Source organism: Oncorhynchus tshawytscha, linkage group LG20 (assembly GCF_018296145.1).
Source record: "Oncorhynchus tshawytscha isolate Ot180627B linkage group LG20, Otsh_v2.0, whole genome shotgun sequence".
Classification (NCBI taxonomy): Eukaryota; Metazoa; Chordata; class Actinopteri; order Salmoniformes; family Salmonidae; genus Oncorhynchus; species Oncorhynchus tshawytscha.
In genome coordinates, this window is record NC_056448.1 from 7,111,226 (window position 1) to 7,127,961 (window position 16,736).

Here is a 16,736-nt window from a genome sequence, read left to right on the forward strand (position 1 = left end):
TTATGATGAATTAACTTCACAGGATGGTGAAAGTGCAAGGTGATGTGTTTGTGAACCCTAGGTTGAATTAAAACAATAGCTGCTGATGACTTCACAAGGGATTTATTGGCGTAAATATTACAATTGATATGACTTATAAAGGATGGTTACATTTCATTTTCTGTTAAAGATACACTTTGCAATGACTTGATTTTTTAAACATTTGTATTTTATTAGGATCCCCATTAGCTGTTGCAAAAGCAGCAGCTACTCTTCTTGGGGTCCACACAACATGAAACATAATACAGAATGATATAATACAGAACATCATTAGACAAGAACAGCTCAAGGACAGAACTACATCAATTTTCTTTTAAATGCACACGTAACCTACATATCAATGCATACACACAAACTATCTAGGTCAAATAGGGGAGAGGTGTTGTACCGCGAGGTTGCTTTATCTACTTTTTTGAAACCAGGTTTGCTGTTTATTTGAGCAATATGAGATGGAAGTTCCATGCAGTAAGGGCTCTATATAATACTGTATGTTTTCTTGAATTTGTTCTGGATTTGGGGACTGTGAAAAGCCCGCTGGTGGCATGTCTGATAGGATAAGTGTGTGTCAGAGCTGTGTGTAAGTTGACTATGCAAACAAAGTATTTTCAACACAATGTTTCTTTCTTATAAAAAGAAGTGATGCAGTCAATCATTCACATGATAGCACATGAGTAGTCAGTGACATGTCAAAGCTAAGCTGGCCTTGGTTAAAACACTGGATGGGAGACCAAATGGATAGTTGTTGATCAACTCTCCAATAGGAGGTGCTGCCCAGACTTTTTGTTGTATATAATGTCGAAGATCTGCCGTTGTTTCAAAGGTACAAATTCAACAGTTTATGCTATATTGCTTCTTTACACTGAAAATACAAGGCTGACTGAGCTCTGCTCTCTCTCTCTCTCTCTCCACAGCTGTTTGATCATGATGTCCCTATACTTGGCAGTGTTAGTGCTCTGTATGAGTGCTGTGTATGCGGACCCTATGTTTGACTCTCAGTTGGAGGGCCACTGGCACTTGTGGAAGAACTGGCACAGCAAGAACTACCATGAGGTGGGTGTTTCAGCACATCCTCAGGAACCCCTCGGTAGCTCCCAACGAGTGGAGGCTGGTGGGATGAGCTATGGGAGGATGGGCTTATTGTATAGGCTGGAATGGAATTTCTGGAATGGTATCATACATTTGGAAACCACATTTGACTCCGTTCCATTAATTCCATTACAGCCAGTACAATGAGCCTGTCCTCCTTTGACTCCTCCCACCATCCTCCACTGCTCTCAACAAGGGGCTCAAATTGATCAATTGGTGCAGACATGTAGCTGTAAATTACACCTATGTATCATTAATTGCATGGATTGTGCACATAGTTCTGGGACAGTATATGATTGTGTATATTTTCTCACTGTTTTTCACTCATTGTTACAGAGCGAGGAGGGCTGGAGGAGGATGGTTTGGGAAAAGAACTTGAAGAAGATTGAGATGCACAACCTGGACCACTCTATGGGAAAACACTCCTACCGTCTGGGCATGAACCACTTTGGTGACATGGTAAGAAGAATCACCTTGCTGAGCAGTGCTTGACATGGATGAAATGGGTGCCGCTACTCATTCTGGGGGCCTGTACTGTACATATTTATATCCAAGAACTCTGCAGGACTGTTGAGCTAATATTCTATGAGGTGCAGGAACTAAAGCAGTAGAATGTTTCAGGTGCTGATATCAGTTCCAGTGAGCTTCTGTCCAAGTCTGTTGCTGAGACATTTTACTGTGGAGCAGGTGGTACATTTCAGCAGCCCTTTCCCATACTGTGTGTGGTGTAGCTGTAATTTTTTGTTGTCATGCCATATATTTGCTAAAGCACATAGTACATACTATTTCACAGGCACTTTGACAACACACAGGTATCGGTGTTGACAATGAAGGCAGGAATGTATTCAGACTCTCAGTTTAGGTTTCTTTAACTATCAAGCAGCAATGGAATAGATATCCTGAGAAGGGAATTGAAACTTACTCTTAAAGATGCACACTAGATTCATGGTTCAGTGCACAACTTTTAAAACAGTCCTAAGACATAAACATAAAAAAACTACATTTCGAGCACGTCCCCCATTCTCATCTTCCCACGCCCTGCAGTGGAGCAGGTTGAGAGCTTCCAGTTCCTTGTTTGTCCACATCACCAACAAACTAACATGATCCAAGCACACCAAGAAAGTTGTGAAGAGGGCATGACAACCTATTCACCCTCAGGAGACTGAAAAGATTTGGTATGGGTCCTCAGATCCTCAAAAGGTTCTACAGCTGCACCATCGAGAGCATCCTGACTGGTTTCATCACTGTCTGGTATGGCAACTGCTCGGCCTCCGACCGCAAGGCACTACAGAGGGATATGCTAACGGCCCTGTACATCACTGGTGCCAAGCTTCCTGCCGTCCAGGACCTCTATACCAGGCAGTGTCAGAGGAAGGCCCTGAAATTGTCAGACTCCAGCCACATAGATGGTTCTCTCTGCTACGGCAAGCGGTACCGGAGCGCCATGTCTAGGTTCAAGAGGCTTCTACCCCCAAGTCTGCCCAGGCTATTTGCAGTGCCCCTCTCACCCTCTTTACACCACTGCTACTCTCTGTTGTCGTATATGCATAGTCACTTTAATAACTCTACCTACATGTACATACTACCTCAAATAACCGATGCCCCCACACATTGACTCTGTATCGGTACCCCCCCTGTTTGTGGTCTCGCTGTTATTTCACTGCTGCTCTTTAGTTACTTTTATCTCTTACTCTTATCTTTATTTTTTGAAGCTGCATTGTTGGCTCTTAAGTAAGCATTTCACTGTAAGGTCTACTACACCTGTTGTGCATGTGGCTAATAAAATTGGATTTCTCATTCAGATGGTAAATTACAAACCACATCTGGCCAGGGAAGACATTACGTTTCAACGTGTTCTGATTCTTTCCTCCCTAGAACAACGAAGAGTTCGGGCAGCTCATGAATGGCTACAAGCAGACAACCGAGAGGAAGTACAAGGGCTCTCTGTTCATGGAGCCCAACTATCTGCAGGCCCCTAAAGCTGTGGACTGGAGAGAGAAGGGCTACGTCACTCCCGTCATGGACCAGGTGAGACCTGAATCACTCATGAGTCATGACTCCTATCCACACACACTGCTGTGTCACTAAATAAATGCATATCTTCCAGAGAACTGTCTGGTTCTTGCATGCTGGTTACCATGATTGTAATTTACAGTATACAGAAGATAAGGTGGCAAATTGCGAATACATAGTTATTACTTACATGCGCATGTTAGTGTGTTCTGACATGAAATACTAACAAGATGTTTAACAATCTTTCCTCCAGGGCTCATGTGGGTCTTGCTGGGCGTTCAGTTCCACCGGGGCCATAGAGGGCCAGCAATTCAGGAAGACTGGCAATCTGGTGTCTCTGAGTAAACAGAACCTGTTGGACTGCTCCAGACCCCAGGGCAACGATGGCTGTAATGGAGGTCTCATGGACCGGGCGTTCCAGTATGTAATGGACAACGGCGGCCTGGACACAGAGGCGTCCTACCCCTATGTGGGCAAGGTAAGGCCCTGTGTTCTATTAGTCTGAATTCAAATATAATAGCGTATGAAGATGCATTTATTAAACGTAAGGCCCTGTTCTTTTAGCCTGGTCCCAGATAATGCAGTTTGCTGTAGAACCAACTCCTATGGTCGTTATTTTGGAATGACTTACAACTTAGAAATATACATTACAGTGGGATTTATGTGTCCAAGGATGACTGACTTGCTTGAATAATTGGAGTATGTTTTTTTTTTTTTTACTAATCATGGCCGTTGGGCTTATCTGGTTACTCAGGATGATTACTTTTGCCACTACCGACCAGAGTTCAGTGCCGTCAATGAAACCGGCTTCGTGGACATCCCCAGTGGCAAGGAGCACACTCTGATGAAGGCTGTGGCGTCTGTCGGCCCCGTCTCTGTCGCCATCGATGGCAGCCACGAATCCTTCCAGTTCTACCAGTCTGGTGAGTAGCAGTTAGCGGTGCAACTTAAATTATGTGTTAGAATATTTGCAAGGATTGGATTCTCTACCTACTATTTTTGGGTGGCAGTGAGCTATTCTGGTCTGTCCTTATCACACTGTAGTTAAGATTTACAAATGGCATCATCTTTGAAGTAAATTGTTTGTTGCCAATATTTCAGTTTTGCCGTCTAGTAAATAGCTACACGCTACCTAACGACCTTTAGCTTTGAGATCCGGTGGTTTTACATACTGAGGTAAACTCCGTATCTTAGCCCACTAATTTAACTATGTCCTCTCCCTGTAGGGATCTATTATGAGGAGAAGTGCAGCAGTAAGGAGCTTGACCATGGAGTTCTGGTGGTGGGATACGGTTTTGAAGGAGAGGATGTAGATGGCAAGAAATTCTGGATTGTCAAGAACAGGTACAGTACACAGTATCTTCCTAGGATGTTTTTTATTTGTTACATCACCACTACGGGATTGGTTGATTCCCTCATCGGGGAATATGCATCTCTACATTGCATTTATTTGAATACAGTGTTGGTGTTGTCCTGATCCTATGGTCTAAGTCATACAAGCGAATCTATAATTTCCTACTAACTAGAACTGTGGGACTAACATGTTTTGTCTCTTCCTCAGCTGGAGTGATAAGTGGGGAGACAAAGGCTACATCTACATGGCCAAAGACAGGAAGAACCACTGTGGAATCGCCACGGCAGCCAGCTACCCACTGGTCTAGTGTTCTACAACCTGGAGGTTCTAGTACACTAGACCTTAGTTTTAGAAACGTTTGATGAAAGTTCTGGAAAACGGGTCATGGTTACAGTGCTGCCTTAATTAAATATATCCGTGAAAGGTGCATGAGAACCTGCTGCTTGGGTTTTAAAGAAGCACATTTAGGGAATTTATGAAATTCTACCCATTTTTGTTTTATACATTTTTATGTCTAGGCATCTTGAGCCAAGTGAATGTTACAGGTGTAACCTGTGTACATTCCTCATTTTCTGCTTTTACAAGTGTTTTGTACATCAGCAAAATAAACATTTTTAAAATTGATTTGTGAGGCTACTTTGTGGTACTAATCGACTACATTTTTCTACGATGTAGCACTAATTTTTAAATGTTGGCACTATCTAGCAGCTATTATGACAGTCAGTGAAGGCTGACTCTCAAACACACATGTCATTTGGAAGCTAGGTGAATTTCAACAGCACTAGGCTGTTCAAAATAAATCTCCCCTGCATCCCATTTCCCTGTAACATGGTACGCCTACTTGAGATTTATACTTAAATATATTTCAGTGATTTTTGATGGGACAAGGATTCTCTACACTGTTCAGTGCTTGTTTCCTCAACTAAAATTGAGTGAACAGTGTTGCATTTTAGCAACCAGGAAATGACAGCTGTTCTTAAGTTTAGTTTTTGCATCTTAATTTTGGTTTTGAACACTGGCTTCAAACTGCTGAAAATACAATATTTTTGGTTATGGAAAATATATTTCAGAGGTTTAGATGAAACAATGGTCCTCCACACTACTTTGTGACAAACTGAAATTATTTGAGACACCGGGAAATGGCCAAAGCTTTTTCTGCATAGTGCATCTTTTATTGCCCAGAAATTATTTGATTTTTCGATAACCGCTGCACTGGGCCTTTAATATGCAGACTTCTCAACTGTTAGTGAAGTGTACTGTATTTGGTATGTTTAGCTGGTCCTAATTTAAATAATAGCCAGTCTGGAGTGAAGAACAGACCGTGCAGTAATTTAAAACCTTAACATTGTGCGGCCTACAGACAGTACTGTGCAGCCGTCTTCATCGACCTGGCCAAAGGCTTTCGACTCTGTCAATAAACGTATTCTTATCGGCAGACTCGACAGCCTTGGTTTCTGACTGTCTCGCCTGGTTCACTAACTACATCTCAGAGTTCAGTGTGTCAAATCGGAGGGCCTGTGGTCCGTACCTCATGTTCTCTATGGGGGTACCACAGGGTTAAATTCTCGGGCCGACTCTTTTCTCTGTATATATCAATGTCGCTCTTGCTGCGGGTGACTCTTTGATCCACCTCTACACAGACGACACCATTCTGTATACATCTGGCCCTTCTTTGGATACTGTTTTAACAAACCTCCAAACAAGCTTCAACGCCATACAACAATCCTTTCGTGGCCTCCAACTGCTCTTAAACGTTAATAAAACTAAATGCATGCTCTTCAACCGATCGCTGCCCGCACCTCCCCGACCGACTAGCATCACTACTCTGGACGGTTCTGACTTAGAATATGTGGACAACTATAAATACCTAGGCGTCTGGCTAGACTGTAAACTCTCATTCCAGACTCCCAATAAGCATCTACAATCCAAATTTAAATCTAGAATAGGGTTCCTATTGCCAAACACCCTCGTAAAACTGACTATACTACCGATCCTTGACTTTGGCGATGTCATTTACAAAATAGCCTCCAAGACTCTACTCTGCAAATTGGATGCAGTCTATCACAGTGCCATCCGTTATGTCACCAAAGCCCCATATACTACCCACCACTGCGACCTGTATGCTCTTGTTGGCTGGTCCTCACTACATATTTGTCGCCAAACCCACTAGCTCCAGGTCATCTATAGGTCTTTAAGGTAAAGCTCCACCATACTATCACCAGCAGCACACGCTCCATTTCACCCGTAGCACGCCCTCCATTTCACTCGTCATCCACAAAGTCAACACCTCCTTTGGCCGTCCTTCCTTCCAGTTCTCTGCTGCCAATGACTGGAACAAATTGCAAAAATCACTGAAGTTGGAGACGTATATCTCCCTCACTAACTTTAAGCGTCAACTGTCATAGCAGCTTACCGATAGATGCAGCTGTACTCAGCCCATCTGTAAATAGCCCATCCAACCAACTACCTACCTCATCCCCATATTCAATTGAGTTTTTCTGCTCTTTTGCACACCAGTATTTCTACTTGCACATCCTCATCTGCACATATATCACTCCAGTGTAAACTGCTAAATTGTAATTACTTCGCCACTATTGGCCTATTTATTGCCTTACCTCCTTACTTCATTTGCACACACTTTATACAGATTTTTCTATTGTGTTATTTGACTGTACGTTTGTTTATCCCATGTGTAACTGTGTTGTTTTTCTCCCACTGCTTTGCTTTATCTTGGCCAAGTCGCAGTTGTAAATGAGAACTTGTTCTCAACTGGCCTACCTGGTTAAATAAATGTAAAAAAAATTAAAAATACTACAGGAGCGTCTGTGACTTTGCTAACATGATCAACAGTATGTGGAGACATTTGTCCCTCAGCACTCAGTTTATTTGTAGCTTTACTTGATGAGACCAACTACTTGACAACAGTCGCTAGTCTAGCACAAAACAAGTCAGATTGTGCTTACTGATGGTATGTCTGTCTTTACAACACAGTTATAGACACAGTATATATACCCCTACTCAGCTACTTATATCCAGTTGAAGTCAGAAGTTTACATACGCCTTAGCCAAATATATTTCAACTCAAATTTCTCAAGCAAGAATTAAGCTAGGACTGTCTGGGAGTGGTCTGAGTGGGGAGGGGAAACCTGAAAATGAGCTGTTATTGGCAGAGAGGTTTAGAACTCTCTTTCTTATTGGTCTGTTAACTAATTTACCACCTGGTGATGTCACCAGGCAGGCCGAAACTCCATCCCAACAAAACAGGCAGACATTTCAGGCAATCTTTTCAAACAGTTCTTACACTAAAAGGGCATTATCATAATTTCCACAATTTCAGAGTGTTATTCCAACCTCACAATGTGGAAATATATACAGTTGAAGTTGGAAGTTTACATACACCTTAGCCATATACATTCACATTCCGTTTTTCACAATTCCTGACATTTAATCGTTGTAAAAATAGTTCATTTCGGATCACCACTTTATTGTAAAAATGTGAAATAGTGTGTGAAAAAAATGTGAATAATAGTAGAGAGAATGATTTATTTCAGTTTTTATTTATTTCATCACATTCCCAATGGGTCAGAAGTTTACATACACTCAATTATAGTATTTGGTAGCATTGCTTTTAAGTTGTTTAAATTGGGTCAAATATTTTGGGTAGCCTTCCACAAGCTTCCCACAATAAGTTGGGTGAATTTTGTCCCATTCCTCCTGACTGAGCTGGTGTAACTGAGTCAGGTTTGTAGGCCTCCTTGCTCGCACACGCTTTTTCAGTTCTGCCCACACATTTTCTATAGGGTTGAGGTCAGGGCCTTGTGATGGCCACTCCAATACCTTGACTTTGTTGTCCTTAAGCCATTTTGCCACAACTTTGGAAGTATGCTTGGGGTCATTGTTCATTTGGAAGACCCATTTACGACCAAGCTTTGACTTCCTCACTGATGTCTTGAGATGTTTCTTCAATACATCCACATAATTGTCCTGCCTCATAATGACATCTATTTTGTGAAGTGCACCAGTCCCTCCTGCAGCAAAGCACCCCCGTGCTTCATGGTTGAAATGGTGTTCTTCGGCTTGCAAGCCTCCCCCTTTTTCCTCCAAACATAATGATGGTCATTATGGCCAAACAGTTCTATTTTTGTTTAATCAGACCAGAGGACATTTCTCCAAAAAGTACGATCTTTGTCCCCCATGTGCAGTTGCAAACTGTAGTCTGGATTTTCTATGGCGGTTTTGGAGCAGTGGCTTCTTCCTTGCTGAGCTGCCTTTCAGGTTATCTTGATATAGGACTCGTTTTACTGTGGATATAGATACTTTTGTACCTCCTCCAGCATCTTCACAAGGTCCTTTGCTGTTGTTCTGAGATTGATTTGCAATTTTCGCACCAAAGTACGTTCATCTCTAGGAGACAGAACGCGTCTCCTTCCTGAGCATTATGATGGCTGCGTCGTCCCATGGTGTTTACACTTGCATACTATTGCTTGTACATATGAACGTGGTACATTCAGGAATTTAGAAATTGCTCCCAAGGATGAACTAGACTTGTGAAGGTCTACAATTGTTTTTCTGAGGTCTTGGCCGATTTCTTTTGATTTTCCCATGATGTCAAGCAAAGAGACACTGAGTTTGAAGGTAGGCCTTGAATTACATCTACAGGTACACCTCCAATTGACTCAAATTATGTCAATTAGCCTATCAGAAGCTTCTAAAGCCATGACATCATTTTCTGGAATTTTCCAAGTTTCCAAGAATTGTGATACAGTGAATTATAAGTGTCTGTAAACAATTTTTGGAAAAATTACTTGTGTCATGCACAAAGTAGATGTCCTAACCGACTTGCCAAAACTATAGTTTGTTAACAAGAAATTTGTGGGAGTGGGTGAAAAACGAGTTTTAATGACTCCAACCTAAGTATATGTAAACTTCCGACTTCAACTGTTGCTATGACATGGTGGTTACCAGAGTACTATACATGTTTTACTAAAAGTACCTGGTGTTTACATTGGCACCCATGTCAAATGAGTATTTAATGATCATAAAGGATTGAGAACTGAGAGGAAAGAATTACAAATACACCACCTGCTGTTGTTAATATTAGAAACCAAAAATGTTCTTGGTTTGACAGCCTGTATTGGGCCAAAGATAGAAAAATTTGACAGATATTTCACCGGATTTATAAATGTGAAGTATCCGGTTGGCTTCTCCACTCAATATGGTGGTGAGAGGAAGCTCAGTGGGAGCGACATAGATTTTGGCCAAGATTTTGCCAAGATTTTGCTCATTTTCCCAATCTCGATACAGTTTCAGTTTGAAAAACTACGATATGTAAAGAACAGAGTGGACTAAGTTTTGTAGACTTGACCCTTTGCCAAAGTTTTACAAAATGTGTTTGTTTCGAAGGAGTGCAAGGGTCAATTGAGTTATTGCACACGCACACTTCACAGGGTAGGCGTTCCCTAACGGAAATATACAAATACATGCTTAGAACGCTCCCATTGGAAATGACAGGCTGTTGTCTATCTTGGGTTAGTTATAAAAATATTTGATTGAGCTGTATGCCACTGAAGGGCTAATACGTCCCCCTGCTGGTGAGTTAGAAACACGACATGGACAAGAAGTGGAGGGATTTTTACATTGGGTATTATTCAAAACATCCTTCAGGTCAACCAGTGCAAATGGCAAAACCACCCTCCATTACGAGGGGGAGACTGAAGTTATATTTGGTCTATGAGGGGGTTGGTCCCTCAGTTTAGTAATCCAAACGAATCTTGCTTCACTGTAAGACATGTGGGAGGCATCATAATAATGTAAAGGCCCAGTGCAGTCAAAAATGTGATTTTTCCAATGTTTTATATATATTTCCACACTATGAGGTTGGAATAACACTCTGAAATTGTGGAAATTATGATAATGCCCTTTTAGTGTAAGAACTGTTTGAAAAGATTGCCTGAAATGTTTTCCTGTTTTGTTGGGATGGAGTTTTGGCCTGCCTGGTGATATCACCAGGTGGTAAATTAGTTAACAGACCAATAAGAAAGAGAGTTCTAACCTCTCTGCCAATAACAGCTAATTTTCAGTTTTTCCCACCCCACTCAGACCACTCCCAGACAGTCCTAGCTAAATTCTTGCTTGAGAAATTGCTTTTTGCTAATAAGGTATTTTTGTAAAACATTGTAGAATTTGAATTTAAAACAATCACAGTAAGATACTCACAGTGCCTTCAGACAGTATTCAGACCCCTTTGACTTTTTCCACATGTTGTTATGTTACAGCCTTATTCCAAAATCTTATTTTTTTTAACTGCGATCTACACACCATAATGACATAGTAAAAAAAATGATTAGACATTTTTGCACATTTATTTGAAAAAAAATCTTGATCATCCTTGAGATGCTTCTACAACTTGATTGGAGTCCACCTGTGGTAAATTAAATTGATTGGACATGATTTGGAAAGGCACACACTTGTCTGCCTGCCTGTCTGTCTAAGGTCCCACAGTTGACAGGGAATGTCAGAGCAAAAACCAAGCCATGAGGTCGAAGGACTCTTCTTAGAGCAGGCCGCCTGGCTAAATGGAGCAATCAGGGGAGAAGGGCCTTGGTCAGGGAGGTGACCAAGAACCCGATGGTCACTCTGACAAAGGTCTAGTGTTCTTCTGTGGAGATGGGAGAATCTAGAGTTCCTCTGTGGAGATTGGAGAACCTTCCAGAAGGACAACCATCTCTGCAGTACTCCACCAATCAGGCCTTTATGGTAGAGTGGCCAGATGGAAGCCACTTCAAAGTAAAAGGCACATGACAGCCCGCTTGGAGTTTGCCAAAAGATGCCTAAAGACTCTCAGACCATGAGAAACAAGATTCTCTGGAAGGTTCTCCAAGATTGAACTCTTTGGCCTGAATGCCAAGCGTCACGTCTGGAGGAAACCTGGTATCATCCCTACAGTGAAGCATACTTTCAGAATGCACTGTATTTTTTACCCAAAAATGATTTGATATTGAGATAAAAGCGTCTGCATTAGAGAGAATACAGTAGACGGCACGGGTCAAAATGATTGATTGATGACCCTGCGTCATGATGACGTGTGCATGTCTGAATATGGGCCTCCGGCCCGTCCCCCCTGTTCATGTGGTCACGTGTTAGAGGGTGTGTGTTATTTTATATCTATATGGAATGCTTTGAAGTAGTCATGGTGATTGATGTCTAGGGGCCTGGTTGGGGAGGGGGTTTGAGTGTTTGAACTTTTGGAACGTGTATGTCCCCCACCCCCAGTTTTATCGCCCTTATGTTTGTGATCTGATGAAGCAGGAATGTCCTGGGGGTATAGGGCTGTGGCATCTGCATTATAAATGTCCAGAACAAGGCTTGTGAAACCAGAACAGTAAACACTATTTTTAAACATGGATTTTGCGATCAGTGGCAAAGCTGTGATGACTGTAGCAACTGAAGCAGGACCGCGTCTGAAACATAGAGAAAGGGCAAAGTATACAGCCACAATATACGATGCTCCAAAAAAGCGTTTTCTAAATGTGTATAGAACCCAGATACCGCCCGCAACTGCGCTGAAAGATGAAGTGCCGATGTCTAACGGACAGCAATGGGGGTATCTGTTTGATTACTTGGCCTGTAGAGTGAAACTCTATATGGTAGCCGAAGGAGAAGAATATACCGACCAGACATTAGGAGTGGCCTATGGGGTTGAAGACTGGACGGTTTTTCGCCAGGTTTTGTGTCCCGAACTTAGACGTATCACCAAGGGTTACAGCTTGTTCACAGGCTACGAGACCCGTTGGGAAGGTACCCCGGACACCTCCGGAAGAGTATTTCACCGGGTGAAAATACAGAGAAAGAATGGACTTCCCTGTGGCTGCGTGGAGTTCTATATCAGCACCGAGGAAATCCGCAGCCCTACATTCTACTCCCCCCTGGCAAGACCCTCGACACCCCCTACATGTACACAGCCTGAGGACGTGTTTGATGGGGTGGTCAGTACTATTTTTGTGGACACCATCAAGGCCTCAGTAGCCACGCTTTTAGACGTGATGATTGGAGAATATATACGAGAAAAATGCATCGGTTGTGAGATTAATCACCCCAGCCAGCGCAGGCATCCATGCCCCACAAGATACTACTTCTTCAACAATTTTGAGGCGCTGGTGAAAAGACTTAGGTCCTGCCGGTTTATACCATCGCTGGTCAGAGCCCTGGAGGCTATGGGCCTTGTGCCGTCTATCCCCAGAGTTTACGGGGTAACAGAGGCATTCCTACATGAACTGAAGGAGGCGATCCACATCCACGAGAAACTCAAAGAAATCCGACACACCCTGGTGGACGATAACAAATACCGGGAGGCTGTGGTGGCTGATGTGATGACTTTCTGGCTCAATAAACCCCAAGAGACTGAGTGATATTTTTGTTATTTAGATGTAGAGCAATGGGTAACTATATGTATACGATGTTAGAGAGAATAAATACCTTTTTTCTTTTGAGAGAACTTACAAATGTTATGCATCAAATTATTGAAAATAAAGTGAACAATGTATCGTTCTACACAACCCACAATTCCGGGACTAATGTAGAGCGTGTGTTGAAAATGGAACAAATCATGAATCATGTACGACATGCGGGCGAGTGTCTACAATGGACACAAATGGTAACCCGGCTTGGTGGTGATTCTGAAGAACTAGAAACAACCTTGTCTAAGATTTTACTTTATTCGTTTGAGTCCATTTGGTTCTTTAAAAAAATCAGCTGAAACAATTTATTTTTTTGCTGTAATTAGTTTGATTCACATTGCCTTGTGTTTTGTATATTTCTGTTTTTGTGAAGTGTAACATGTATCATATTTGTTGTTTATATACTTTTATAGCTGATGTGTGTGTTGTAAAAATTCAGCGAGTCTTATGGGGGGCAAGGAACGTTTACAGAGAGCTTATAGCCGAAGAAACAGGTAGCCGGTTAAGCGATGCTAAAGTGAATGAGTGGCTATCAGAGCAGGATGCGCACACTCTGCATAAGCCCGTAAGAAAACATTTTCCCAGAAATAGAGTTTTTTCTACCCAACCATTGTCGCAATTTCAGGCGGATCTCTGTGACATGCAGGCCCTTGCAGATAAAAATGATGCAAATCGCTACATGCTAACGGTTATAGATATTTTCTCTAAAATAGCTTTTGTCCGGGTCTTAAAAAATAAGAGTGGTGCAGAGGTGACCCAGGCCTTTGAATCTATCTTGAAGGAAGGTGGCGCCCCCAAGAAAGTGCAGACTGATGGCGGAAAATAATTTTTTAATACGACTTTTCAGAAACTCATGAAGAAGCACAATATAGTACATTTTGCTACAGGCTCAGATTTAAAAGCTTCAGTTGTTGAACGCTTTAACAGAACTCTGAAGGAGCGGATGTGGCGCTATTTTACAGCTCACAACACGCATAGATATATCGATATAGTTCAAGATTTAGTAATTGGGTATAACAATAGTTATCATAAGAGTATAAGGATGAAACCCTCCGAGGTCTCTTCGGAAAACTCTTTTCAAGTCTTTAAAAATCTGTATGGTTTGCTACCCCTTCGCCGTAAGAAAAACAAACATTTTAAATTCATTGTGGGGGACTTGGTTCGTATATCCAAGTTGAGGGGTGTTTTCGACAAAAAATACGTGCAAGGATACAGTGACGAGCTATTCACGGTTACAGAATGTCTGCATACCCCGGTCTACATTTAAAAGATTATGACGGGGAACTTATAGAGGGATCTTTTTATGAGAAGGAATTACAGAAGGTAAATGTGGGTAAAGACAAAGTGTTTCACGTAGAAGAGATTCTAGATCAAAAGAGAGAAAAGGTCAAAAATGGGTGCTGGTCCGCTGGAAAAACTGGCCCCAAAAATTCAACAGCTGGGTATTAGAGAAGGATGTGGTGGAGGCATCTGGTGGGGGGGGGGGTTAAATTTAAACCCCCATGCATGATAAAATACATCCTCATTCGTGTGTACACCGGAGTGCATAATGGAACACAGCGGTTTCTACCTGACTCTCCCCAGTAATGCGTCCGCACATATATATCGTAATAATCAGAGTTCGAATTATACAACCAATTTTCCAAAGCCTATAGAGTTATCAGAGGCCTGGGAAGTAGGTCTCAGCGAGATTACATACCCCCATAGCTGGTATAATATCAAAGATAAGGACCGTGATTTTTATTTCAAAAAGTTATCGGAACCTGCGAAACTTATTAAGGTTAAAAAAGGGTTCTATAGAACCGTCGACAGGATCGTCTCCGAGTTGAATGAACGTCTATCACAGAACAGTATGGAAATATTCCTGATGTACAACCCTATACATAAAAGGGTACAAATCTCAGGAGATGCTTCCGGGGGGATAAAGACTGGCGGTAATTTAGCATACATGTTGGGGATGGGTCCCAATAAATGGACATATGTGAGAGATAAATTATTCCCATTACCCGCGGATATACATGCAGGATTTTACAACATATTTGTGTATACCGACATCATATCCTATCAAAGGGTCGGAGACAGCTGTGTGCCACTCCTGAGAACGGTTCATATAGACGGAAAGGATGGGGACATAGTCACTGTCACCTACGACAAGCCACACTACGTACCTGTAAGCAAGAAATATATTGAAAACATTCTTGTTGAGCTTAAAACGGATCAGAACGAAAACAATGAATTTACTTCTTGTAAAACGATTGTAAAACTCCACTTTAGACCCGCCAAAACCTCTCTACATATATAATATTAGTATTATATATTTTATATACATAATTACATCTAAATTAAAATTATTGAACACTGACATCTCGACCCTAACCTAACTATGTTGATCAAGTGGGTAATGGGTTACCCGGCTATTATGGTTCACCCACCATGTATGGTTCGGGGATAGGAGGTATATTCCGTATCCTCTTTAGGATGGTTTTACCGTTTATGAAAAGAGGCTTCAGTATAGCCAAACCTCATTTAAAATCAGCAGCAAAAAATATAGTAAGTGAGGTTGTAGCCAATGCTATGACCAGAAGGGCGTCACCAGATGTCGAGAGTCAAGAAGGTTCAGGGTTGATGATGTTATCTCGAAGACCGAAAAAGAGACCTCCGGGTATAAGGCGCAAGCTTGCGCCTAAAAAACGGAGGTTAACGGTTAAAAGAAACTCAGTTAGTCAAAGACGGGGTAAAGTGAGGAGGTCTGGACCAAAAACGGTAAAAAGAATACTTGGCTGTATTTTCTAAAAGAACAAGCACCATGGCTCTTTTACACCGCATGTCCTCTGAAGCTAAAAGACAGAGTCTTTTCAGTCAACATTCAGAGAGAGGTCCAGTTATGTGGAGATAAATTACAGACAACGGCCCCAAAATGAGTTTTTCATACCAGGCCAGGTGACTATCTGGACCAAAACACCTTGGTGCATTTGCGTCTAAAAGTGACCAAAAGAAATGGTACTGATATTGCAAACAATGCCAAAGTGAGTTTTAATTACCCAGTGGCCAATCTTCTCCCAAGATGTGACTTTGGGGGAAGCAATCAGTCAAAGCAGTGCCACATACCCATACCGCCATCATGGAATTTACTCAACTACTCTGCACTAAGACCCAATGCGCAGGGCTTTTTAGCCTCTGAAGCTCCACCGGTAAATAAAGACTGGAGGCAGCGGGCTCTACTGTGCAGAATCTCGAGAGTTTCATCTGCTAGGCCCTATACACTCTGACATTTTCTTTCAAGAACGTTTACTCTTAAATGCGGTTGATTTAAGACTAAAATTAACCAGGGCCAAGGATGAGTTTTGCCTAATGTCTGCAACGGACGGGGACTTTAGCTTAAAAGTGTTGGGGGCCACGCTTTTTATTAAAAAAGTGTCAGTATCTCTGGCAGTTCGTCTGGGTCACTCACAGGCTTTGCTGAAAGGAAATGCCCTTTACCCTCTCCAAAGAATTACCATGAAAACCTTTAGCATACCTGTGGGCAGCAGAATCTGCAGTCAAGAAAACCTATTTCTATGCCCTTTACCGCGATACGTAGTTATAGGTTTGGTTGATCATGCCTCCATTACGGGCAGCTTAAATAAAAAACCATTTAATTTTCAACACTTCAATGCAGAGTATGTAGCTCTGTGTCAGGACGGACGTCAGGTCCCTGCTAAGGCTTTCCAACCGCAATTTAATAACAACATATCTGTGCGAGAATTTTACAATCTATTCCTGGCTACCGGGAAGGCATCTAAAAGATC

At 42.0% G+C, this 16,736-nt stretch overlaps 1 protein-coding gene across 1 annotated transcript; it reads left to right on the forward strand.

Annotated features, from left to right (window-relative positions):
• Positions 1 to 956: 956 nt before the first annotated feature.
• Positions 957 to 4,799, forward strand: LOC112246217 (procathepsin L-like). The gene is made up of 7 exons (XM_024414520.1): positions 957 to 1,089; positions 1,462 to 1,584; positions 3,001 to 3,153; positions 3,392 to 3,616; positions 3,893 to 4,061; positions 4,365 to 4,482; positions 4,700 to 4,799. The coding sequence occupies exons 1-7, from the start codon at positions 961 to 963 to the stop codon at positions 4,797 to 4,799; spliced, it is 1,017 nt and encodes a 338-aa protein (XP_024270288.1). The 5' UTR covers positions 957 to 960.
• Positions 4,800 to 16,736: the final 11,937 nt, after the last annotated feature.

What these genes read in the sequence shown, in the direction of transcription:
- LOC112246217 (XM_024414520.1), top strand. Translation starts at nt 961, where the DNA reads ATGATGTCCCTATACTTGGCAGTGTTAGTGCTCTGTATGAGTGCTGTG. An exon ending in TGAACCACTTTGGTGACATG is followed by an intron (nt 1,585 to 3,000) that starts GTAAGAAGAATC and finishes TTTCCTCCCTAG; the next exon opens with AACAACGAAGAGTTCGGGCA. An exon ending in TCACTCCCGTCATGGACCAG is followed by an intron (nt 3,154 to 3,391) that starts GTGAGACCTGAA and finishes TCTTTCCTCCAG; the next exon opens with GGCTCATGTGGGTCTTGCTG.